This window comes from Purpureocillium lilacinum, assembly GCF_023168085.1.
Source record: "Purpureocillium lilacinum CBS 284.36 DNA, scaffold_2, whole genome shotgun sequence".
Taxonomy (NCBI): Eukaryota; Fungi; Ascomycota; class Sordariomycetes; order Hypocreales; family Ophiocordycipitaceae; genus Purpureocillium; species Purpureocillium lilacinum.
The window spans coordinates 1,902,824-1,926,540 of NW_027072112.1; the positions used below are offsets into that span (position 1 = coordinate 1,902,824).

The 23,717-nt window shown below is 60.3% G+C and overlaps 6 protein-coding genes across 6 annotated transcripts; 5 read left to right on the forward strand and 1 right to left on the reverse strand.

The window, feature by feature from the left end:
• Positions 1 to 1,500: 1,500 nt before the first annotated feature.
• On the forward strand, positions 1,501 to 5,721 carry PLICBS_002364 (uncharacterized protein; the record flags this gene model as incomplete). Its single annotated transcript, XM_018322016.2, has 3 exons — positions 1,501 to 1,641; positions 1,711 to 2,635; positions 2,693 to 5,721. The coding sequence occupies 3 exons, from the start codon at positions 1,501 to 1,503 to the stop codon at positions 5,719 to 5,721; spliced, it is 4,095 nt and encodes a 1,364-aa protein (XP_018179496.2).
• A 735-nt stretch (positions 5,722 to 6,456) lies between these two features.
• On the forward strand, positions 6,457 to 9,579 carry PLICBS_002365 (low-affinity phosphate transporter; the record flags this gene model as incomplete). The annotated part of the gene is made up of 5 exons (XM_065600006.1): positions 6,457 to 6,494; positions 6,587 to 6,982; positions 7,046 to 8,207; positions 8,256 to 9,384; positions 9,434 to 9,579. The coding sequence occupies 5 exons, from the start codon at positions 6,457 to 6,459 to the stop codon at positions 9,577 to 9,579; spliced, it is 2,871 nt and encodes a 956-aa protein (XP_065456078.1).
• A 393-nt stretch (positions 9,580 to 9,972) lies between these two features.
• On the forward strand, positions 9,973 to 13,325 carry PLICBS_002366 (low-affinity phosphate transporter; the record flags this gene model as incomplete). Its single annotated transcript, XM_018322018.2, has 4 exons — positions 9,973 to 10,054; positions 10,116 to 12,524; positions 12,578 to 12,686; positions 12,734 to 13,325. The coding sequence occupies 4 exons, from the start codon at positions 9,973 to 9,975 to the stop codon at positions 13,323 to 13,325; spliced, it is 3,192 nt and encodes a 1,063-aa protein (XP_018179498.2).
• A 191-nt stretch (positions 13,326 to 13,516) lies between these two features.
• On the reverse strand, positions 13,517 to 13,828 carry PLICBS_002367 (uncharacterized protein; the record flags this gene model as incomplete). Its single annotated transcript, XM_018322019.2, has 1 exon — positions 13,517 to 13,828. One exon carries the CDS (start codon positions 13,826 to 13,828, stop codon positions 13,517 to 13,519), a length of 312 nt encoding a protein of 103 aa, XP_018179499.2.
• Positions 13,829 to 15,040: 1,212 nt separating this feature from the next.
• PLICBS_002368 (uncharacterized protein) lies at positions 15,041 to 17,824 on the forward strand (the record flags this gene model as incomplete). The annotated part of the gene is made up of 1 exon (XM_018322020.2): positions 15,041 to 17,824. One exon carries the CDS (start codon positions 15,041 to 15,043, stop codon positions 17,822 to 17,824), a length of 2,784 nt encoding a protein of 927 aa, XP_018179500.2.
• A 2,735-nt stretch (positions 17,825 to 20,559) lies between these two features.
• Positions 20,560 to 23,119, forward strand: PLICBS_002369 (uncharacterized protein; the record flags this gene model as incomplete). The annotated part of the gene is made up of 5 exons (XM_065600007.1): positions 20,560 to 20,815; positions 20,881 to 21,821; positions 21,887 to 22,186; positions 22,248 to 22,565; positions 22,622 to 23,119. The coding sequence occupies 5 exons, from the start codon at positions 20,560 to 20,562 to the stop codon at positions 23,117 to 23,119; spliced, it is 2,313 nt and encodes a 770-aa protein (XP_065456079.1).
• Positions 23,120 to 23,717: the final 598 nt, after the last annotated feature.

Genomic DNA, 23,717 nt, shown 5'->3' on the forward strand with positions numbered 1-23,717 from the left:
AGCTTATCAGATCCGCCAGATGGCACATGAGACCACTTGCAGCCGTGGCGGCGGCGCGGCGGGTGTGGCCGTACGAGAGACATGCGGAACGTGTCTCGTGCGCGCGAGCCTGCCAGTCAGTTCCGACTCCCGCGGTTCGGTCGGGCGGGTGTGCCAGATGGCCCGCGTGCGTGCAGGGCAGGACAAGACCCAACGACAAAGTCAGTGCTTGAACATCTGCACCACGCGTCACGAGCCTCGGGGCCCCGAGCTGTGAGCCATTTTCGCAGCGGACAATTTTCGAAGGGGGCCCATCCAGCGAGCAGGGCCAGGGTGCTGGACCCGCCCGTGGCTGTGGTTGCGATGATGGTTCGTGCTGCGCTGGGCGGGGAGGGGGAGGGGTCTGAAGGAGGATGGGATGGAGACGCAGAACAGCAAGCAACAAGTGAGGGTGGATGCTGAGGAACGGTCCCATAGAAACGAAGCAGGGCCCTTGGGAAAATACCTGGTCCATATCAATCCGGATGAAGGACCTGGAAGCCCTCGCTCGCTCGTGTCCGTCGGTCGCCGCTTGGGACCGCCACTGTCTTGGTCGGAGAAGACGCGGGCAGCCGCCGAGAGAAATTATCTGATCCGAGTGCCCCACCTCCGCCAAGCCCGGTCGTCGGGACGGCGCCCCTCGACCGCCGTCGCAAGTACCGGTACAACAGCAGATGGTCCGCCAGCGAGCAGGGGTGTCGCTGCATGGCCCGCCGTGGCTGGTACAACGCGAGACTCGCCGGTACCTTGGGCTCGATTAGCCTCCCAGGCATGTGCGCATCTCATCTAATCTGATTTTTTCTCTTTCTCTCTCGTGGCTCCACTCCGCGTTCTTCACCGGGCCTGTGCCCGTTGCCCAATGCCCACCCGCTCGCTCTTCGAAGCTGGGCGACCCGCGCCGTTGCACACGGGGCAGGGGAGGGTAGAGCAGCGCAGGCATGGATCGCATGGCGTTGTGTTTTAGGCGGCAGATTTCGATTGTGGGTGCGGTGGAATCTTCGGCATGTGCTGCCTCTTTCTGCTAGAGCTGCTGCGATGCCATCATGTCACCGCTGCGATGGGCGAGGCATGTTCCTTGGTGTTAAGCAGAGCCGTGTGACCAGCAACCAAGTCCTTAACAACAAGACACCGTAGTCCCTCGCCTACCACTGTAGTTCTCTATGTGAGCTGCTCCGTTCCTTCCTTTGCAGATCCCTCCAGTCTTGTGCAGAGAGGCTCCATGGCTCCTTCCTCTCTGCAAAGGGCTCACCCAAGCGGCAAAACACAAGGGCCCCGCCCGCCCGCCGCCTAGCACCCGTCCAGCTCACCTGCCGAAAGCTGGTTCCCCCCCCCCCCGTCCCGTCACCCTGTGCGTCACAGTCCACTCACAGGCCATCTCTTTGTCCGTTCTTCCCTTCCTTCACTTCTCGGGATCATGCGCTTCTGGCTTGGTTACCTGCCGACCCAGCTGACCTAACGACAGCTCCTCTTTGGTGAGCAACCATGGGCGCTGCCGTGAGGGACGAGGCTGCTGCTGCCGCCGAGCAGCAGCCTGCCCGTTCCGAGTCCGAGTCGGCGGCCGTTGTAGCTGTCGCTCGTGATGGCAACGACAAGTCGACTGTACCGGCCAAAGACGACAAGTCTGTAAGTTGACCGCGAGTTTGCCGCTTCTCGCAACCCAAGCCCTGACTGACATGTCTGGTTGCGCTACAGTCCGGGGGCGACTTCTTCACCTACTTCCGTCTGCTCTTCTACGCCAACCCGACATGGTTCGACATCCTTCTCCTCGTTGTCGGCACCATTGCCGCCGCCGGCTCCGGTGTCCCCTTTCCTATTATGGGCATCATCTTTGGTGACCTGCTCGACAACCTCAACAAGGCATCATGCGAGGTCGGCAAATCTCAGCCTACTGGCGATATCCAGTCGGACACCAACTCGAAAGTTCTGCTCATTGTCTACATCGCTATAAGCAGCCTGGGCTCCATCTTCATCTATGCCGTCTCCTGGGGTCTCTTCAGCCGCCGTCTTGAAGCCCGCATTAGGGACCGCTACTTCAGAACCCTGCTCCGACAAGATGCCACTTTTTACGACAAGCGACAGGCCGGAGAGCTCACTTCAAGGCTCAATGCCGACATACAAGCTGTGCAATCCGGCACCTCCGAAAAGGTTGGCATCTGCATCGGCTGCTTTTCTTTCTTCGTGTCCGCATACGTCGTTGCGTTCATCAGGGACACAACCCTCGCTGCCATTCTTATATGCCTGATCCCGGCCTTCTTCATCATGGCCGGCGTTGGCAGTGTCTTTACAACAAAGTTTGCGACTCGCATGTCGGATGCCATTGCGTCAGCTTCTTCCATTGCCCAGGAAACCCTGTCGCACATCGCCGTCGTCCAGGCTTTTGGGGCCGGCCCCCGTCTCGAGGGCAAATTCGCCTCCCGAATGTTGCAGGCTCAAGGACACGGCGTGAAGAAGGCGATCACAGCAGCCATCCAGGCTGGGTCCATCTACTTCATTGCCTACTCAGCCAATGCGCTCGCATTCTGGCAAGGAAGTAGGCAAATTGCAGACATCGTCGAGAAGGGAGACAACTACGTCTCGGTCGGTCGCGTGTATACTGTTGTCTTCCTCATTGTGGATGGTAGGCAACCCCAATTGCGCCTCCTGTGAGTTGGCTAATCTGAGTCCTTTCTCATAGCCTGTGTGATCCTTGGATCCATCGCCCCTCTTCTGCCGCTCCTGGGTAATGCTGCCGCATCGTTCAAGAAGCTTCGTGCCGACATCGACGCCCCGTCTGCCATTGACTCTCAAGCCGACACCGGAGAGAAGCTCCCAACTTCGATTTCAGGGACCGTCGAATTTCACGATGTTACCTTCGCCTATGTGTCTCGACCCGAGCGGCCGGTACTCAAAAAGGTGTCCTTCACTTGCCCTGCCGGGAAACACACTGCTCTGGTTGGCCTATCAGGAAGTGGTAAATCGACGGTCGCCGGCCTTACTTGCAGACTCTATGACCCAACAGAGGGCATGGTTTGTCTGGACGGCCATGACCTCCGCACATTGAACGTGAAGAATCTGCGAAGCTTCATGAGCTTAGTTCAGCAGGAGCCGTCACTGCTGGATCGCTCAATCTTGGAGAACATCGCTCTCGGTATGCTCAACTCTCCCTGGCCAGCACATCAGCGCTTCCAATCCGTCATTCTCAGCACAGGCTTGGCGGAGGTTGCCTCGAGCGTGAGAGCTGGAAAGTCTTTGGATGAGGCTGCTCAGTCTCAAGGCCAGGATATGGTAGACCTGGTCAAGTTGGTTAGGGAGGCTGCCTCCCTGGCCGACGCGTCCGGCTTTGTTGATAGACTGGACAATGGCTACGGTACTGAGGTCGGAACTGGTGGCAAGCTTGTCAGCGGTGGTCAGAGGCAACGACTTGCACTCGCACGTGCCCTGATCCGGGATCCCAAGATTCTTATCCTTGACGAGGCGACCGCCTCTCTGGACTCGGCCAGCGAACATCGGATTCAAATGGCCGTTGAGTCCATCGCAAAGGACAGAACACTCATCGCCATTGCCCATCGTCTGTCGACCATCAAGAACGCAGACAACATTATTGTCATGAACAACGGCGAGATAGTCGAGCAGGGAACACATCTCGAACTGATGGCCCTCAACGGCTCGTACGCAGGCATGGTCCGCTTGCAAAATATCGAGTCCAAGCAAAATGACGACACTCCTTCGGTGACGAGCACGGCTCGTGAGGACGCGGAGACTATCGAGAAAGATTCTTTGCTGGAGGAGAAGGCTTCAGGGGCACAAAAGACGCGATCTAACGAGACCGCGACAGACCCAGATGCTCCGAGCACGCCAAATGAGCCCGCAGTCAAGGAGCTGGATTCGCACAAATCCACAGGCCAGATCATCAAACAACTCGCCAAGATGGCCAGGCCTAACCTCCTGTGGATCGTTCTTGCAATCTTTGCCAGTGTCATTGTTGGTGCAAGTTTCACGGGTGCTGGTCTCATTTTTGGCAACACAGTCGGGAGCCTCAGCCCCTGCAACACGGCCGATCACATTCGGTGGGCGGGACGCTTCTTTGGAGGCATGTACTTCATGCTCGCCTGCGTGGAGCTAATCGCAAACTCGATCAGTTGGTCTGGGTTTGGCTACGTGGCTGAGAAGCTGCTGTACCGCCTTCGTGTGCTTTGCTTCCGCTCCATGTACGAGCAGGGACTCGACTGGCACCAGTCTGGCGGACGCACGCCGGCTTCACTCCTCTCCGTCATCACAGCCGATACCGCGGCCATCGGCGGCTTTAGTGGCTCTATATTGGGGACCATCTTCTCCATTGTTGTCAACTTCGTCATCGCCATCACAGTGTCTCATATTCTCAACTGGAAGATCGCAGTAGTCTGTCTGGTTACGGTGCCCATCCTCCTAGGCTCCGGAATCCTGCAGCTGCGTGCGTTGTCGAGGTTTGAGCGGAAGCATGCAGGCGCATTTTCAACGGCCATCGGCATCACGGTCGAAGCTGTCAACTCCTTCAAGACCATTTCATCGCTGTCACTGGAGCAGGAAGTTCTCGGGAGCTATCGCCGGGCTCTAAGCGCGCCACAAAAGGAGATGACGCTCGCGAGTGCGCACGCCAATCTGTTCCTCGCCATCTCCAACAGCTGCGGCGCAATGATCTATGCGTTCGCCTACTGGTGGGGTTCCACAAGAATCACCAAAGGAGAGGCCACACCTACACAATTCTTTGTTATTCTCATCGCCATGCTCGTGAGCGCTCAGCTGTGGGGTAATATGTTTACGTTGGCGCCCGAGGTATCCAAGGCTCGAGAAGCTGGTTCTCGAATTCTGAGCCTCTTGGACTTGACCTCGTCGCAGGATGTGTCGCCTGGCAAGACCGGCGCAGGTGACGAGAGCGAAAAGAGAGACGATGTCGAGGCCTTGGCAGACGCGGCACCAACATCCAGCTCGGGGAACAGAGGTGCCACTGTTGTCTTCAAGGATGTGGGTTTTGCGTACCCTGCTCGTCCTGATGTACCTATCCTGCAGGGCATGTCGTTCACCATCCCAGCGGGTCAATTCTGCGGTCTCGTTGGGCCGTCAGGGGCGGGCAAGTCCACCATCATGTCGCTCGTGCAGCGCATGTACTATCCTACTCGGGGAACGGTGGAAGTCAATGGGGTGGACATCTGCGCCCGTGATGGCACAGAGTTCCGCAATGATATTGCTGTCGTGCCGCAGGATTGCGCTCTGTTTGACGGCACCATCAAGTTCAACGTCGGGCTTGGATCCACGCCTCACCACGAGGCAACGGATGCCGAGATTGAGGAAGCATGCAAGCTGGCCAACATGCACGAGACCATCATGGCGATGCCCAAGGGCTACGACACGGAATGCGGACCTAACGGGTCCCGGCTGTCTGGTGGGCAGCGCCAAAGACTGGCGATTGCCCGCGCTTTGGTTCGAAAGCCTCGATTGCTGCTCCTTGATGAGAGCACCAGCGCGCTGGACGCTGAGAGCGAGAAGGCTCTTCAGGAAGGCCTCGAGCGGGCGGCTCGCGGTATCACAGTCATTGCCATCACGCACCGGCTGCACACGGTGCGCAAGGCTGACGTGATTTTCGTGGTTGAGGGCGGCAAGGTGGTCGAGAAGGGCCGCCACGAGGAGCTTGTCGAGAGGAGTGAGAGCTACAGGGTGAACGCCCTGCAGCAGATGCTTGACGGTTAAGCGGCTCCCGAACCGGAGTGGTCGAGGAAGGCCGCAATCTTGTATTAGCGATATTTTAATAGATTGGACAGCATATAGACGGGGACAAGAAAAGCATTTCTATTTTGCGACACCAAGTTCTGAATCGGCACGCTCGCAACTTGTGCCGTGACTTGTGACGGCGGCCGGACCATGGCAAGTGCGCCGGAATGCCCATGCGAGGCCATTCTTCGACCCGTTGCAGCCATGCGCGCATGTGGTTGTAAAGAAGCTGCGGCGTGTAAATCGTCGCGTGGACGGACGGATAGAAGCGTGTAGGCACTGTAAACCGTAAATCAGGCAACCACAATTGGCCGGTCCTCGATTCCTCGTACCACCCGTGTCACGCGAGCAGCCGCACAGCATAGAGTGACGACGCCATCGAGGGCAACGTCGGTCAATGCCTGAAGCCATATATCCGGCGCAGCCTCGTGGTTCACGACGGACGCTTGGTTGCCAGTGAAGTCGGAACGTGCTCGCGGCCGTCCAGGTCACGGGAGCTGGGTTGTGTCACCTGCACGAAGCCGTCGGGAGTGGCTGCAGAAGGAGGGCACGGAATGGGACGGCGGTGATTCGCCGGGTACCTGCCCAGTGTGGGAACCCGGGAACCCGCCTTTCCGCCCCGGCTGAGGTGCCCCAGGCCACGCTGCCAGGCAGGCTTCCCGCCAGTGCGGCGATGGTGGCAGCGCGAAGCTTACCTGCCACCACCTCCACTTCATGGCTGCGGCCGACAAGGCCCTACCTTTCCTGATCAAGTTCGCTCTGGCAGCAGGCTCGCCCAGCAAACTTAATCAACAAGCAACCTCGCCTCCGCCGATTGCAAAACCTCGACCTCTTCATGCGATAGCCCGCCGCCCACAATTCCGCCCCCGGCCAGCCTCGAGAATCCCTCCTCCATTGCAGGACCCCCCACCCCAAGCGCCGTCGCCAGCAAGCGGACCTCGACCGGCGCCCATCGTGAGCGAGGAGGAGGGAGTGCCCAGAGCAGCAGCACCCACCGCGAGAGCGACACTAGCCTCGCCCACCCCCAAGATCCCGCCGGCTCGTACGAGCTTTCCGACTACAGCGTCATCCAGCATCGCAAAGCCGCCGACGAGCGCGACAGACGACGCCGGGAAAAGCGAGCCGATAAACTCCAGTGGCTGGAGGAGCAGGACGAGATGAAGTTCTCCCACAGCATCCAGTTCAATGCTGTTCCGGACTGGAGCAGCCACTACATTGCGTACAGCAACCTCAAGAAACTGTGAGTGGCCGTGCAAAAAACACCGTTCTGATCCTTTTGCCAATGCTGACACCTCGTGTGCAGAATCTACCATCTCGAAAAGTCGGTACATCAGAGCCGCGCCGCCGGCGACGCCGAACAGCGACCGCTTATCCTCAATGAGGAGCCCGAGGAAGTCTTTAGCAGGGCGCTCGGCGTCGAATTGGAAAAAATATGCTCCTTCTATGTTGCCAAGGAGGGTGAGCTGCTCGACGAAGTCGCGCAGCTGACTCGCGATGTCGGCGAGCGTCCGTCGACAGAGGTCGCAGCGCCCCTGCGCAGGCTCTCCTCTGCTGAGGCCCAACGCGGCAACGGCCATCGCAGACCCTCGAGCTCCATCGGACCGGTGTCTGACGACGAGTATGGGATGGAAGACAGTGACGACGACGAGACGACGGGGCTCACAAAGGCGAGGAGCAGCACCGGCAGGAGGCGGACGATTGCCAACATTGGTCATCACCAAGACCTGGCAGCGTCGTCAGAGTTTGGCCGCTCCACGCGCAGGTACAGCACGACGTACGACGACTACGGCGACCAGTCGGTCTTTGCCATGGGGCTGTACTCGTCCGGCATCATGCTCAAGAAGCGCATCATCAGCCTTTACGTCCAGCTCTGCGAGCTCAAGTCGTATGCGCAGTTGAACAAGACTGGCTTCAGCAAGGTCCTCAAGAAGTTTGACAAGATCTTGGACAAGGAACTCAAGGCCGAGTATATGCGTACGCACGTCGACACGGCGTACCCATTCAAGGACGAGACGAGGAAGGTCCTCGAGGAGAACATTGCCAAGATGGAGAGTGCCTACGCCGACGTTGTTACGGGAGGCGATCACGATCTGGCCAGGAAGGATCTTCGATCTCACCTCCGTGAGCACGTTGTTTGGGAACGCAACACGGTCTGGCGTGACCTCATCGGTATCGAACGCCGTGGCGAAGCTGCTCGGCTCGGCCAGTCCCTCCTTGGCCAGGACCCGAGCGCGGTTCAGAAGAGGCTGCAGGGCGACGACGATAAGGGGCCCGCCGCCACGCAGATTCGGACGCCTCTCGGCCGGCTGTCGCTGCCTGCCTGGTTGGCGAGCGGGTCTATGCTTACGCTCTTCATCTCCTTCGCTGTCTTCTTCACCATACTCTTTGTGCCCATGATGAAGAAGGCGGAGCAGCAAAACTGCCTCGCCATGCTCGTCTTCGTCAGCATGCTTTGGGCTACCGAGGTGAGCAATCCGATTTTTGTGACTGGCTCCTGATCTAACTTGCTGCAGACTATTCCGCTCTTTGTGACGTCCCTTCTCATCCCGTTCCTGTCGGTCGTTCTGCGGGTCGTCCGCGATGAGGGCCCCGGTACGCATCACAAACGGCTCAGCTCCAAGGAAGCGACGGAAGCAATTTTCGCCTCCATGTGGACTCCCGTCATCATGCTCCTTCTTGGTGGCTTCACCCTGGCAGCGGCTCTCTCAAAGTGCAAGATTGACAAGAGACTCGCCACGCTCATCCTGAGTAAGGCTGGCACGCAGCCTCGGACTGTCCTGGTTGCCAACATGTTCGTCGCAGCCTTTGCGTCAATGCTGATCAGCAATGTTGCCGCACCGGTGCTTTGCTACTCCATCATCGAGCCCATGCTGCGGACTCTGCCGTCTGACTCGGACATGTCCAAGGCCGTCATCATTGGCATTGCCCTCGCGTCCAACATTGGCGGCATGCTCTCCCCCATCGCATCTCCACAGAACGTGGTGGCCATGGGCATCATGAAACCGGAGCCGACCTGGTTGCAGTGGTTCTTCATCGTCATCCCTGTCGGCGTTGTCTCGATCGTCTCGATCTGGATTCTGTTGCTCGTGACGTTTCAGCCGGGCAAAGGCACCTCAATTGCGCCCATTCGACCGCTCAAGGAGAAGTTTACTGGTATTCAGTGGTTCGTGACTATTGTGGCTATCACGACGATTGCCCTTTGGTGTGGCAGCCACCAGATGGAAGGCATCTTCGGCGACATGGGCGTGATTGCCATCATCCCGATCGTCCTCTTCTTCGGCATCGGTATCCTCACCAAGGAGGACTTTAACAACTTTCCCTGGACCATCATTATTCTGGCCGCCGGTGGTCTGTCTCTCGGCAAGGCTGTGCGGTCTTCGGGCCTCTTGCACACGCTCGCAGAGCTCGTGTCTCGCGAGGTGGAAGGCATGGGGCTGTACGGCGTTCTTGTGGTCTTTTCGACCTTGATTCTTGTCATTGCGACCTTCATCAGCCACACGGTTGCAGCACTCATTTTCTTGCCCCTAGTCTTTGATGTCGGCGTAGCGATGGATCAGCCGCATCCTAATTTGCTGGTCATGGGCGGCGTGCTCATGTGCAGCGCCGCCATGGGCCTGCCTACAAGCGGGTTCCCCAACATGAGTAAGTTGCCTGGTCCTCTGGCTCGAGCATATCAGCTAACATGGTGCAGCCGCGATCATGAAGGAAGACGCCGCGGGCCAGAGATATCTCCGTGTGAAGCATTTCATCAGCAGAGGCGTACCGAGCAGCATCATCACGCTCGTGGTTGTCTTGACGCTTGGCTATGGCATTATGGAAGTGGCAGGTTTGGACTGAGCTCTTCATAGCGGCAGAGGCATATACGAGCACAATTTATAGAGGCATATGTATAATAATTGATTTCTCAAAAATGAAACGAATGTAGCTCGTGGAGATGGCAGCTGTCAGAAGCTCGGTCGTTTGGCCGTATGAGCGACACTGTGCTACTGTGCGGGTGCCGAGCTTGGGGTGGCCGTTGACGTCGTCTGACCCCCCATGGATTGAATGCCGTGACGCAGCTCCTGGCAGGCACCAGCAATCCCAACATCCCATCAATAACCTCGCTCGGAGCAGCGCAGCCCAAACATCGCACACTGGACTTGAAGCTGCGCAAACGGCCTCCACCTCCGCCGGTCTCATGCGTCTCTGTTTGCGATAGTCGACACAGCTTCGAGCTGGCCAGCTAGCGCCATGCTCTCCGCATTCACAGCCCGGCCGATCATTGAGTTCCGGCAGCGCGACAAGTCCAAGATCGAGACCATCCTCGCCTACGGTGCGTATCTGGCGCATTGGCGTCGTCTCCGGGGAGCATCTGCTGCTAACACTCGAGCTAGGCGATCGCATCCTCGTCGGCCTCAACAGCGGCGCCCTGCGCGTTTACCGGCTCAACGAGCTCCCCCCCGCCAGCGACGAACCGCCCGCGTCCGCACAAGCCGCCGACAGCACCGGCGACTCCCCCCAGAATGGCGACCGCCCGACATCACGCTCTGGCAAGCCCACGGACCTCCTGCGCGAGGTGGAGAAGTTCTCGACGCGCGCCATCGAGCAGCTCGCCATCATCAAGGAAGCAAACACCATCGTCTCGCTGTCCAACTACAGCGTCTCGCTCTACGACTGGCAGACATACCAGCTGATCGAGACGCTCGGCCGGTCCAAGAACGCGTCCTGCTTTGCCGTCACGTCCAACATCGTCAAGGATCCCGACACCGGCATCCCCGAGATTATAAGTCGTCTGGCCGTTGCGGTGAAGCGGCGGCTGCTGCTATGGAGCTGGCATGAGAGCGAACTCAGCGACGATGTCGGCGAGGTCGTGCTGTCAGAGTCCATTCGATCCATCACATGGGCCAACGCGACGAAACTCGTGTGCGGAATGAATGGAGGCTACGTCTTGGTTGATGCCATAACACACGAGATCGAGGACATTGTCAGCCCCGGCACGGTGGGTGGCGCGAGCCAGGGAAGCCGCTTTGGTGCCGTTAGCAGCGCGAGCATGGGCTACATGGGACTCGGCGGGTATATGCCCAGGCCATTGGCTGCGAAGCTGGCCGACGGTGAACTGTTACTGGCCAAGGACATCAACACAATGTTCGTCAACGACCAGGGGAAGCCACTTGAGCGGCGGCAGATACCATGGCTTTCTGCGCCCGAGTCAATTGGATACTCGTATCCCTACATCGTGGCTTTGCAGCCGCCGTCCAAGGGGTCACTCGAGGTGCGGAACCCGGACACATTATCGCTGTTGCAAAGCATGTCACTGCCGGGCGCCGCTCAGCTACATTTCCCACCACCCACAGTCAGCTTGGCACATGCCGGCAAAGGATTCCACATATCTAGCGACCGGTGCGTGTGGAAGATGGACGCAACCGACTATGACTCGCAGGTGGAGGAGCTGGTCGAGAAGGGCAAGTTCGACGAAGCCATCAGCGTCCTCAACATGCTGGAGGACGCATTACTCAAGAATAAGACGGAGACGCTCCGGGAAGTCAAGATGCTCAAGGCGGAGATGCTTTTCGCCAAGAAGAAGTATCGCCAGGCCATGGATCTGATGAACGAAGACGACGTCCACGCGCCTCCGGAAAGAGTGTTGAGGCTCTATCCGCCTCAGATCGCTGGCGACTTGTCGCGTTGGGCTCATATCCAGGACGACAAGGACGCAGATGAAGAGCCAGCGAAAAAGGCTGGTGGTACGAGGCCCAGCAGCCCGGATGGAGACGCCGAGCAAGCCGCGCAGCCCATGGTCGGTGGCTTCGCGAAGCTGTTCAGAGGGGCTCACAAGAAGAACGTATCGGACGCAGCCTCCGTTACGTCGGCAAGGAAAGACGCGACGGAAGAGGACGACACCGAGAGCGCCAAGGAATCGCCCGCAGAGGATAAGCCTCTCGAGGGCAAAGACCTGACCAAAGCGGTGTTGGAACTCAACAGCTATCTCGCGGGAACCCGCGCTCGGCTTCAGCGAGTCATTGATCCCGTGACGGGGAAGCTCAAGCCGCGGACAGACCAGGGAACGTCCGCAGAAGAGGCAGCAGAGAGGTTTCTGAGGACGACACAGGATGAGTCGGAGCAGAAACTTGAGGAAGAATTGCGGAACACGTTCCGCCTCGTCGACACGACCTTGTTCCGCGCGTACATGTTCTCGCAACCATCTCTCGCCGGCTCGCTGTTTCGCATTCCCAACTTTTGTGACCCAGATGTGGTCAACGAAAGGCTTCTGGAGCATAGCAGATACAACGAGCTGGTGGATTTCTTCTACGGCAAGAAGCTGCACAAGGAGGCTCTGGATCTGCTCCGTAGGTTTGGGTCGACGACGAAGCCCGATGAGGCAGCGCCGACACTCCACGGACCGGATCGTACCATTCAGTACCTGCAGAACTTGCCTCCGTCCGAGATTGGCCTCATACTGGAGTATGCGGGGTGGACGCTTAAGAGCAATCCCGACTACGCCATGGAAATCTTCACGGGTGATACAGAGAATGCGGAAACGTTGCCTCGCGAGAGGGTCATAGCGTTCCTTCGCGACATCGACACGAAGCTCGAGAGACAGTATCTGGAACACATCATCAATGAGCTCGACGACATGACGGCAGACTTTCACAACCGTCTGGTCGAGTTGTATGTCAAGAATCTCACCGGTATGGAGAAGGGAGAAGAGTTTGATGCTCTTATGGACAAGTTTATCAAGTTTTTGCGGGACTCTCGGCAGGTGTACGGCTTGACAAGGGCTTTCTCTCAGATACCCAAGGACGGTGAGTTCTATCCGAACGCAGGTCGATTGGTTGTCAGTGCTGACGAGCTCTAGATCCGTCCTTCTACGAGGCGCAGGCTGTCGTTCTCAGCAACATGGGATCACACCGACAGGCGCTTGACATTTTCGTATTCAAGATGAAGGATTACAGCAAAGCAGAGGAGTAGGTGGCCACTTTCTATTGTTGATGATGATGTCTAATCGAAGTAGATACTGTAATCGTGTGCACAAGCAGCAAGACGCCGCGGCTACCAGCACGGAGAGCAGCGAAAAGTCCGACGACACAGGTGACTCGACGAAATCGATATACCACATCCTCCTCTCGCTCTATCTCAAGCCACCACCGCCCCATGAGCCTCAGCTCGAACCAGCATTGGATCTCCTTTCCAAACACGGGTCCCGGCTACCGGCCACATCCACGCTCGGGCTGATCCCGGATGAATTGCCAGTGGGTGCGCTGGAAGCATACTTCCGCGGCAGGATCAGGTCCGCCAACAGCCTGGTCAACGAATCGCGCATCGTTGCTGGTCTGCGGAAAGCGGAGTTTATATCCACTGCCGCGCGGCTGCACCTGGGCGATGACGTGGACGGCGGCCAGGGCGGGCGGAACAGGCACGTCACGATAACCGACGAGCGGCACTGCGTTGTGTGCCACAAGAAGCTGGGCGGCGGGATGAGGATCGGTGGCAGCGTCGTCGCTGTGCTGCCGGATAACACGGTGGTCCACTATGGGTGTCTGAGCAGGGCGACGGGGCAAAAGGCGGACAGCACCCGGGCGCCCAGCTGGAGTAGAGGGTTTTAGACGTCGTGTGCGCGAGACCGAGGTTTAGTTGTTGAGCGTTTTGCATGATTTGTAGCCAGGGGGCAAATGCTCCCTGGCTGGTGGCGCAAGGATACCCTTTTTTTCCGCGTGTCGGTGTAGGCAGCTTTGTGTATAGTAGACGTATAATGTCGAGAAGAAGGCATCGATCGAAGCTCGCTTCCCTTCCATATTCAATCCTCCTCCTGGACGTCCTCGCCGTAGTTTTCCTCCTCCTTGGCCTCGTCGACGGCAGCGGCGGAGGCCGTGCCGTCGCGCGCCTTGTCCTCGTCCATGCGGGCCGTCAGCTCCCTGTTGACCTGGTCCTGCGTCTCAGCGACGGCGCCGCGCAGGGCCTCGAGGTAGCGCGACTTGTCGGCGGCGGCGGCGCTGGAGGAGGAGGTGGTGGTTGGCGCGGGGATGGTCTTGGTGATGGCGAAGGGGGCGTTGGTGGGGGAGGTGTACGTCGCGGTGAGGGACGCGGTGTCGTTGCTGGGCTGAGACATGGCGGCGGCGATGGTGATGGTGCTGAGAAAGGACTGTGCAAGCGAAAAGAAATGGAAGAGAGAGAGAGAGTGGGTGGAAGGGGAGGCTACAGGAGGATGTTATGCTCTGTCGAGGGGAGGTGGGGTGGAATTGATGATGGAAAGGAAAATTGGAGGTCGCAGCTCCGTCCACTGAGCTGACTGAGGCAGAGGCAGGCAGGGTCGCGCCAGCACCATCCTGGAACCTAGGTAACTACTCGTAGGTAGCCAGCCAGCGCCGACAGGGGCCGCAATCCTTCGAGCAGCAGCAGCGGGCACGCGCGGGGTTCGTCGTCAGGCTGTGCTTGACCGTTGGACGGGCAGTTACACGAGTACCCTACGTACTAGCAGGGGAATACGTCAGGCCTGGCCAGGTTTCTCCAGACAATATCAATGGACGGACTGGCGAATTTAGATTGCTGCCCGGGGTTTGGCAGTCGTTTGCGTGCCCCCGGTGCCCGTCCATCCCCCATCTCAAGCCATCGCATCGCCCCCCCGCCAGCCAGCCAGCCAGCCGGCCAGCTCGCCCATCATCATCAAGCAACCTTGGACGCCTCCCGCCAAGTCCGGGGGGCCCGTTATTACCTCCGTAGGTTTGATCCCCAATCCGTCGTCGCCGTCGTCGTCGTCGTCGTCACTTTCGTCGCTTTGCCTCGACGACCTCTCTCTCTTTTTCGCACATACATACGTACATACATACACCTACAACACCCTCGTCATCTTGCGCCGCCCGCCGCCGTCTGTTGCTCAACAACCACCGCTCTCTTTCACACACACCTGTGCCACCACCACCACCACCATCTCTCCGAATAATACTTTCGTGCCGCCCAACAAGACAACAGCTCAGTCGCCCGCCCGCCGCAGCTGACTTGCTCCGATCAATTAATTAAAGCACACTGTTACTGTACGCCAACGGACCCGGGCATCGTCTTCGCCCCGCCCGCCCTCGACCCTCCATCCCTAACCGGCTCAGACACTCGCTGCTACCCACCTCACCTCGTCACTCGCCACCCTGACCGGCCCTCCCTCGTCTCTCTCTCTGACCATCGCGCGACCGCCCGCCCCGGGGCAGATCCTCGACACGCCCGCCCGCCCGCCCGGCCTCCCTCCAAACATCTCGCCGGCCGCCTTCCCCAATCAATCACCGGCCTGAGTCAAGATGTAACAGCGCCCCACAGACCATCCCGCGACACAATGCAGCACCAGCACCAGCAGGCTGGGCAGCCGCCGCCGCCGCCGCCGCCGGGGTCAGCGCCTCCGGCGGCCTCGTCGTCGATGCGGCCGCAGCACCGAGCTCCCGGCAGCTTCTCCCCCTTGCCGAACGGAGGAGCCACGAGCCCGTCCGTCCAGGCCTCGTCGGCCGCCTTCTCCTCCTACCACAACCAGCAGCAGCAGCAACAGCACCAGCAGCATCAGCCGTCGGGACCCCCGCGCCCGCCCCCCTTGCGCATCGACTCCTCGGGCAGCGACGATAGCAGCGCCGCCGCCTCCTCCGCCCTTGGCGTCTCCAAGACGCGACACCAGCAGCATCGCGTCGACTCCCCGGCCACGCCGATATACAGCCAGTTTGCCAGCTCGACCAGCTCCGCCAGCCTGCAGCCCCAGCAGCAGCAGCAGCAACACCACCACCACCTCAACTTCTCCCGCCCTGCGGCTGCCGCTGGCGCGCGACTAGTGACGCCTAGCCTGTCCGCGGCGCCGCTGCTCAAGGGCCACTCGAGGAAGCACTCGGCCACGCAGGGCCTCTTCGACTCGACCCTGCCGTCGACGTCCACCTCGAACCTGTCCCAGCTGAGCATGGCCCAGTCGAGCCAGGCGGCGGCGGCGGCAGCAGCAGCGGCCGCGACCTCCAACAGCTCCTCCCTGTCCGCCAGCCAGATGGCGGCCAAGGCGGCCGTCATGTCCCACCAAAACACGTCGCACGTGCGCCAGCGATCTCAAACGGTCCCCTTCCCCGGCGGCGAGCCCAACGACGCCGGGCAGAGACGCGGCAGCGGCCAAAACGGCGGCGGCGTCGCTGGCGGCAAAGGCCCCATGAGCCCCCCGATGCTGAGCCTCACCGAGGCGAGCGCGCCTCGCGACTCCTACTTTGCGACAGCCGCCGCTGCAAACCACTACCAACAACACCAAGACCGGCACGTCTCGCACTCCCCCGCTGCCACCGCGGCCGCCAACGTCGTCTTCCCCCGATCTGGCCACAACTCGCCCAGGGAGAAGTCCGTCTCGCCGCAACCCTTCCCGCCGATGCCCCAGATCCCTCCCCCCGTGCCGGAGAAGGAGAAGCCGCTCCCCAAGCCGGAAAAGTCAAAGGTGAAGCTTTTCTCGCGGCCGAGCAAGATCAGCATCAGCAAGGGCGACGCAAAGGACAAGCCCCTCCCCAGCCCCGGCAAGATTGGCAGCGCCCTCTCCGTCCTCCAGCGCGGCAACTTTAGCACGAGCAGCCTGGTCGACCCCCCGAACCCGTCCCTCTACAGCCTCAACAACTCGTCCTCGGCGACGATCCGGCCGATCGACTCCCTGACCGAGGACAAGGGCAAGGAGAAGGAGAAGAAGCATCACTTCCTGTCGCGGCAGAAGCAAAAGCTCAAGGACGAGTACCACTTGCCGCTGTCGTCGGCGGCGAGCAACTCCAAGCCGACAGACCCCAATGCGCCCAGCAGCCTGTACAACTTCAACGTCCCCGCCAGCCCCGCCCCGGGCGGCTCCAGCTTCGTCAAGGCCAAGAAGGACAAGAAGCTGGCGGAGCGGTCCGACAGCCGCATGGACACGGAGTCGCCCTTTGGCCTGCAGGGAGACGGAGCCCTGCCGTCCCTGTCCCAGCAGTCGACGCTGTACGACCCCGTCGACCCGGGGAGGCTCGGGCTGCAGAACCACGTGTCTCTGGACGACGCGTGGCCCTACCTCAAGGCCAAGCTGCTCGTCATCTTCGAGGGCGAGGACCTCCGCCTCCCCGTGGAGGATTTCAACCGCGTGGTGCAGATGCACATCAAGTGGTGCATCCACAAGAGGTCCCCGAACGCCATGGTCGACGACATGCGAGACCTCCTCGCCACCGGCTTCTCGTCGCTCGACCGCACGCTGCGCCTGACGCCAGAGGACCGCTTCGTGCCGACCCTCGTCGAGCTGTGGCTCTTCACATTTACCTCGATCCTGCCGTACATGCAGTCCGTCTTCCTGCCGCTCGACCTCGAGGTCTCGGGCCGCGGCATCATCATGACGCCGGAGCAGGCCCGCGACTTTTGGGGCGGCATCGTGACGGCAGCGGCCCCCTCGACGGCGGGGCGGCCACCCGCGCGCGTCGCACCGGCGGGCAGCGTTCTCGACGTCCGGCGCCTGGTCCTGACGGCGTTCCGCGACATCGTCATCCTGCCCCGCTACGACACGCTCAAGAACATGTTCTCGCGCCTGTCGCTCGAGTTCCTGCCCTCGCTCGCCTCGCCGCCCCCGCTCGGCGACGCCAACCTCGGCAACCTGTCCTCCTCGCCCTCCGAGTCCTTCACTAGCATGGCCCGCCCCGGCACCGCCATGTCGCTCGACCCCTCGGTCGGCTCCTACAACTCGACGAGCACCACCCTCCTCGGCGACGGCTCCGAGCGCGGCCGCAGCCGCGCCGTCAGCAACGTCAGCTTCGGTAGCCACGGCAGCGACGGCGTCGCCGGCGGCGGCGGCGTGCGGCCCTACACCCCCTCGGGCGGCGGCGTCGTCCAGGTCCTCAGCAGCGTGCGCGAGCAAAACGTCGAGGACTCCAAGCAGGTGACCGACATGGTCGGCCGCATGCTGCAGTGCATGAGCGTGCTGTCGGGCCTGGGCAGCGTGGGCGGTGACGCCGACGACGAGGGCAACCGCAAGGTCGTGGAGCTCTGCAAGATGCTCAAGCTCAACTGGCTGGGCAGGGGCAGGACGGGCCGCAACCGGAGGGGCATCGTGGGCGGACGCGTGAGGCGCGACGACCTGAGGGAGGAGGTGCGGGTGATTTAACAACAACAAACACGAACTGTCATGATGTATGTGATGTACGGGGGGCGGGAGTCTGTCTTGTATTTGGCATAACGACTACGGGGATCACGGTTTGAGGAGTTGGGTCTAGGATAGGAAAGCCCACTTTGACGTGGCAGTATTGGCGCACACAAGAGTCACGCAGAGGCACGTCGGACTTGAAAATGATGAAAATTTCATTGTCTGTCTTGTATTCATTGGAATAGCCATTACGAAGCATGCACGAGATGGGACCTATACGCTTTGGTCGAGTTAGCCTCGTTGTCTCAACAACAGTGGAGCAAACAAAGTTGTCAGGTTGCTTGAAAAATCAGACATCCAAGGAAGAATTAAACCCTCATGCGTCCCAGAAAGGCTCTAACGGGACTCGAGTGGAAACTGCGAATAGTGATGGAAAATTTCATCATGAAAAGGGAGGGGCAACGAGTGCTGCCAAGGCGATATAAAATGAGAAAAAACTCACGTTTTGTGGATATCACAGAGCCGTGCTGCGGGTGAGCTGACGAGTGAGAGTGCAATCAAGCAGTCGACGTGTACGTTCGGTGTCTGTCAGGGGGCAGCATGTTAGCAAAGCTGAAGAGCATACATGAAGCCGCCATGTTGAGAGAGCCAAGTAGGCACGTGTAATCAGACAAAAAATACTGGCAAGTAACAGGCCGAAGCCCGAGGACAATCTTCGTTCATGGTCGATTCAGTTGGGAAAAGAAGATGTTTTCGTTTGTATCATCATGTAGATGGGGGGAGAAGAGGGGAGATTGGCCGGCAGAGCCAATGCAGGAGAAAGGGGAGAGGCGTCCGTACCTGGAGCTGAGCTAAGTTCGAGAGCTTCGTCGTTTCTGGTGGTTAGCCGCAGGAAAAAGCATCGAGGCAAGGTAGCATCGCCGACTCGGCCTCCGGTTCTCGATTGCACAGGCGTCGTCCAAGGCACGCGGTCGCTCGAAATAAAAGCAGACTGCCATCTCGTGCAGCTCGTGAAGCTCGCCCGCCGCGCAATGGCGAGAACCGTAGTCGTTCGGGGAGAAAACTGTCTGGAAGACAAAAACGATGAGGACGAGGAAGAAATTCTGCGTGTGGAGCTCGTCGCGATGGAAGATATTGCGCGACAGTGCAGGAGAAATTTTCCGCACTACACGCACTGTAAGGAGTCACGTGATTGAGCGCAGACTGGGAACGGAAGTAACTTGTACCGACGGCAGCCAAAAATAGCGCCTCTGTAATTAAGCAAGCGGATGGGATATGCATAAGTGTGGTAAAATGGGCGGTCGCGTACTGTGATGTCGTCGGGATGCGTGCAGCAGCCTCGGCGCTGCAAAATTGTGTGCGCACAATGCAGTCAGCATGAAAGCCAAACGCATTATTCCTGAGGCGGAGGACACTCTGTGCGAAACGCGACGACGCCAACCAGCGGCTTTCCACGGACGATCCGTGAGCGCCAGCCAGCCCAGCGCTCGGGCTGCTCCGGGCTCGCCCCGCTGCATGCATCGACCCGATCGCTGCATAACCCCGCTCCAATTTTCTGCCAAGGGGCCTCAAGCGGAAGCCATGGCACCACCCAGCCACCCATTTGGAATCGACACAAACAACTCCAACCCTCCGCGCGCGGCACGTGTGTCTTGGTTTTTCTGCGCCGACCTGGCCCCGAGGCCGCCGATAATTGCATATCCCCGAAATCTCCCCCCACCGGCTGTGAGGTTTGGCGTCGCCTGGCGTCCCGCGACTGGGTCTGGGTCCCTCCCATCCCCCCTGCCACCTGGTGTCTCTCCCGTCTTGGGTCTCGCTGCTGCACCCACCCACGCAACAGGAAGATCCCAACGCCGTCTCGCCGGCTCTTGGTCGCCGTATCCAACGCCTCTGGCTGCACTGCGACGTCTCTCATCCCCCCCCAAGCGAAGCGCTCGACCGCCCCCGTCACCGCCAACCCAACATCCTCCCGATAAGGCTTCCCCTCGACGCCTTCCGGTCAGCGCCTTTTCGTTGCCGCTGCCAGGGCTCCGGAAGGCCCTCGCTGCATAGGGAAACAGGACCCAGGCCAGTGGCCCTGCTGCGCGCGGCAAGCCTCCTGCAAGTCGCCCGCTGCCCAGCGCATCGCCTGCCAAAGGCCAAAACGCTGGCCTCGCTCTACCGGTGGCAATCGGCAGTCTTCCAAATCGCATCGATTGCTCGCTCCGCCGCTCGCGCAGCCTCGTCGCTTTTTGCTTTCGCTGCAGCTGAACCTTCGCTCGGACTAGCAATCGTCGGGCTGCCCGTCTCTCCCCATCCTCCCGTCGTCTCAGTGGCCTGTTGTTGGCGTCTGGCATCACGACGCCGGACCCCCATCCAGTCACCAACAATCAGACTTTTCCTTCCTGTCGCGCCTCTGGCCTCGCTTCTCCGACCACGATAACCTCCCGGCCTCTGATCCTGCTTCCTCGCTGGCCTTCGGCCATCACACGCGTTCCTACGGGCACCCCTCGAGGCCCGGCTTTATTCCCTCTCAGTCGTGTCGTGCCCGCCCCCGGAACCGACGCTCAGGTGTCGCGACGCGAATCTGGTGCCGACTCCGCGACTGGGCCCCAGAACCACCCGCGACGTCGCAATACATACGTCAGGATTGCCGCATGCGCATGCGATAGAGTCTCAACGCGACTGTCGACATCCACGCGGTGGATAGCCGACCCACGATCTCAGAAATGATGGCCGCAAGTATGGGGCCAAACTTCACCGGGCATCCGGCTGCCATGGGGCACCAGGCCGTCGCGGGCCATCCCATGGGTCCCGGCATGCCTCCCAATGCTGGACAGCAAGGCGCACCCGGCGGCGGAATGCCCCAGCAGTTCGGCGGACACATGGCCGTGTCGGGCCCGGGCGGTCAGGTCAATCCTGCCATGATGGGCGCGATGCCGCCCGGCGCCAACCCGCACCTGCAGCATCTGAGCCCTGCCCAGCAACAACTATTCCAGCAGCAGCAGCATCAGCAGCAGCTGCAAAACCAATGTACGTGTTCCTGCACCCCCCTTTGCGCTCCCCGAGCTCCTCGGCTGACATGCGACGCTCCACAGTCCAGAACCCCAGTGCCATGGCCGCGATGCGGCAACATCAACTGCTACAACACCAACAGCAGCAGGCGAGGCAGGCTTTGATGGCGCAACAGGTGCAGGTCAACATGGGCGTCGGTGGTGGCATCCCCATGGGCATGCAGCTACAGCAGCTTAACCCGCAGCAGATACAGGCGCTCCGGGGCAGAATGGGACCGGTAAGGCCCGGCTTCGATTCCGCTTCTCCTCTGGCTCAGCTAACACAGTCTCCGTTGGAGGGTGCAAATCCCCAGGCCCAAGCCATCATGGCTCAGCAGCTTGCGCTCCAACAACAACAGGCCGCCCAGCAGCAGGCCGCCCAGCAGGCCGCACATAATCAGCAGATGGGCGGCGGACCTAATCATGGCCAACCCATGCCCATGAATGCCCAGAACATGGCCGCGCTGCAGCAGCAACAACAGCAGCAGCAGCAACAGCAGCAGCAGGCGCAGCAGGCTCAGCAACAGCAGCAACAGCAGGCGCAGCAGCAGCAGCAGCAGCAGCAGCAGAGCCAGATGGGCGGTGCTGCCGCGCAGAATCAGGCGGGTGCGCAGCAGCAAGTTGCTCAGCAGGGACAGGGTCAGCCTCAGTCGCAACCACAGGCACAGCCGCAGCAGCCAGGGCAGCAGCAGCAGCCGACTCCGCAGCAGACGTCGCAAGCCGGCACCCCGGCACCGAGCGGACAGCAAACCCCAGCGCCGACGCCAGGCTCAGGCCCCGCGCAAGGCCCCCAGGCTCAGCAACAAGCTCAGGGCCCGATGCAAGCTCAGCAGATGCATCCGCAGGGCCAGCAGCAGATGAACCAGGCGCAGCAGTTCGCGATGCAAACGTCAATCTTTCAGCAGCAGCAACAGCGCAGAGAAAGCATCAAGGCGCAGTGCTTGATGAGGCTGATGCAGCTGAGCGAGCACCTGAGCTCATTCCCAGTACGTGGACCTTGACTTGTCGTTGCAATGCAATATGGCATCGGACAGCCGCTAACTTGTACCAGGGCGCAAAGGGCAAAGACGATATGCTTTACTGGAACACGTTTGCGAACCGCTTCTTCTCCCACAGCGGTATTTTCCGACATGCCCTACACATAAGCGACGGCGAGGACATCACGGACAAGTCATACGAGATTTTGTATCCGGCGATCGCTCGATACTTCCACACGCACTTCAGCAGCGGTGTCAAGAGCATGCAGTTGACGTTGGACAAGAGCGGGAACGAGCGCCTCTTGTCTGGAGACTTTTATTGCTTCGACAACGCCAAGGCCAGCTTGACGTACTGGTACGAGTCTGGATCGCATGTAAGCCTCGCCCGCTATCGTCGGTCACAGCCGAGCGCAGTTGCTAATCTGGATGTTTCAGGTCGTTGCCACGGGCACGCTTCGCGCGACTTTCGATGGAGAGTTCAAGCTGGAGCTGCTTGAGTTCCTGACGACAAGCCACGAAGAGTACATCCCGCGGAAGCAGGTCATCGAGGCGGCCAAGCCAGCGCACATTTGGTTCAAGGAGTGGCACCAGGTCAACACGCCGGACGCGAAACAGTCGCCTGAGATGTCCAAGAAGAGCAAGGCCAAGCAGCTCAAGTCCCCGCAACGACAGCCCCCCGAGGTGCTGGAGGGTTTGCCCGACTCGGCCGTCAACAGCAAGGGCGTCACAGAGGCTGTGCACCAGTTTCATGAGGTACGGAACCCGACCCCTCTTCGCGTCGAGGTAGCACGTACTAACGTAGGCTTCAGATGGTCGAGGTCGTGTGCCAGATGAACCCCCTGTTCTCTTTCTGCCACGGAAACCCCGGAATCAGCCCCTACATGGCGCTGGACCAGTATGTTGCGACGTGCATCAACGGGGCGCCGGCGGGCATGAACGGACAGCCGATGCAGCAGGGACCGAGAACGCCGAGCTTCGGACAGTTCCCCATGGGCGCCAGCCCGGCCGCGGCGCACATGAACCTGCCGGGATCCCCACACATCGGCAGCCCGGCTCCGGGTCAGATGCAGGCTCCCGGCATGCAGCTGCAGCCAAGCCAGCAGGGAACCAGCTCGAGCGGGCCAAGCGCCAACACGTCCCCGGCGTCGAACAAGCGCCGGCGGCCGTCGGGCGTCAAGGTGGAGGAGGACGGATCGGGGGCGCCCACGCCCGCGGGCTCCGGGCCGCAGGTCAACGGCATCCAGAACCGGCCCACGAAACCGCCGACGCCCCGGATGCCCAAGAGGGTCAAGGGGAACCCGTCATGAGACGCGCCCGCGGGACTGTCGATGCATCATGCCCGGTCTGGATGTGCCCCAATACCTCATGCCCATAATGTTCACCTCATGTAGCATGGCGGCGTCTGTTGTTACTCGCGTTTTCTTATTCCGATTCCCGCAGCTCTTGGAAAGCCTGTGGATGGGCGTGGAGGTCGGTTTGTTTTGGGCTAAGCTGTTTTTTCTCACACGGGCGGAGGGGACGACGTCCGCGCCGCCGGCTCGACTGATACCCAGCACTGGCGGGCGCACCTTGGCGCCCGCGACTCTTTGTCGGGCAGGACGGTGCGGTCGGCGGGGGAGGCTCGCCTGTCTTCGGGCGGTGACCGTCATAGCATCCCGGCGACTTTGCAGACGTGGATCCGATTTGCCGCGTGCTTGATGCAAACCCCGTGGGACATGGGGACCGCAGCCGAGCGTTCCCTCACGGGCGGCATGCAGGCAGCGCGCGGCGGCCATTTCGACCAGGGGAGGGGAGAGATGTTGAAGTGTCCTTCATATCCATATCGGGGGAAAGCTGGGCAAGACCGGGGAGACACTCTAATTCAGGGGTAACGGAGTTGCTTGTGTACGATAAAAGCGTTCTATT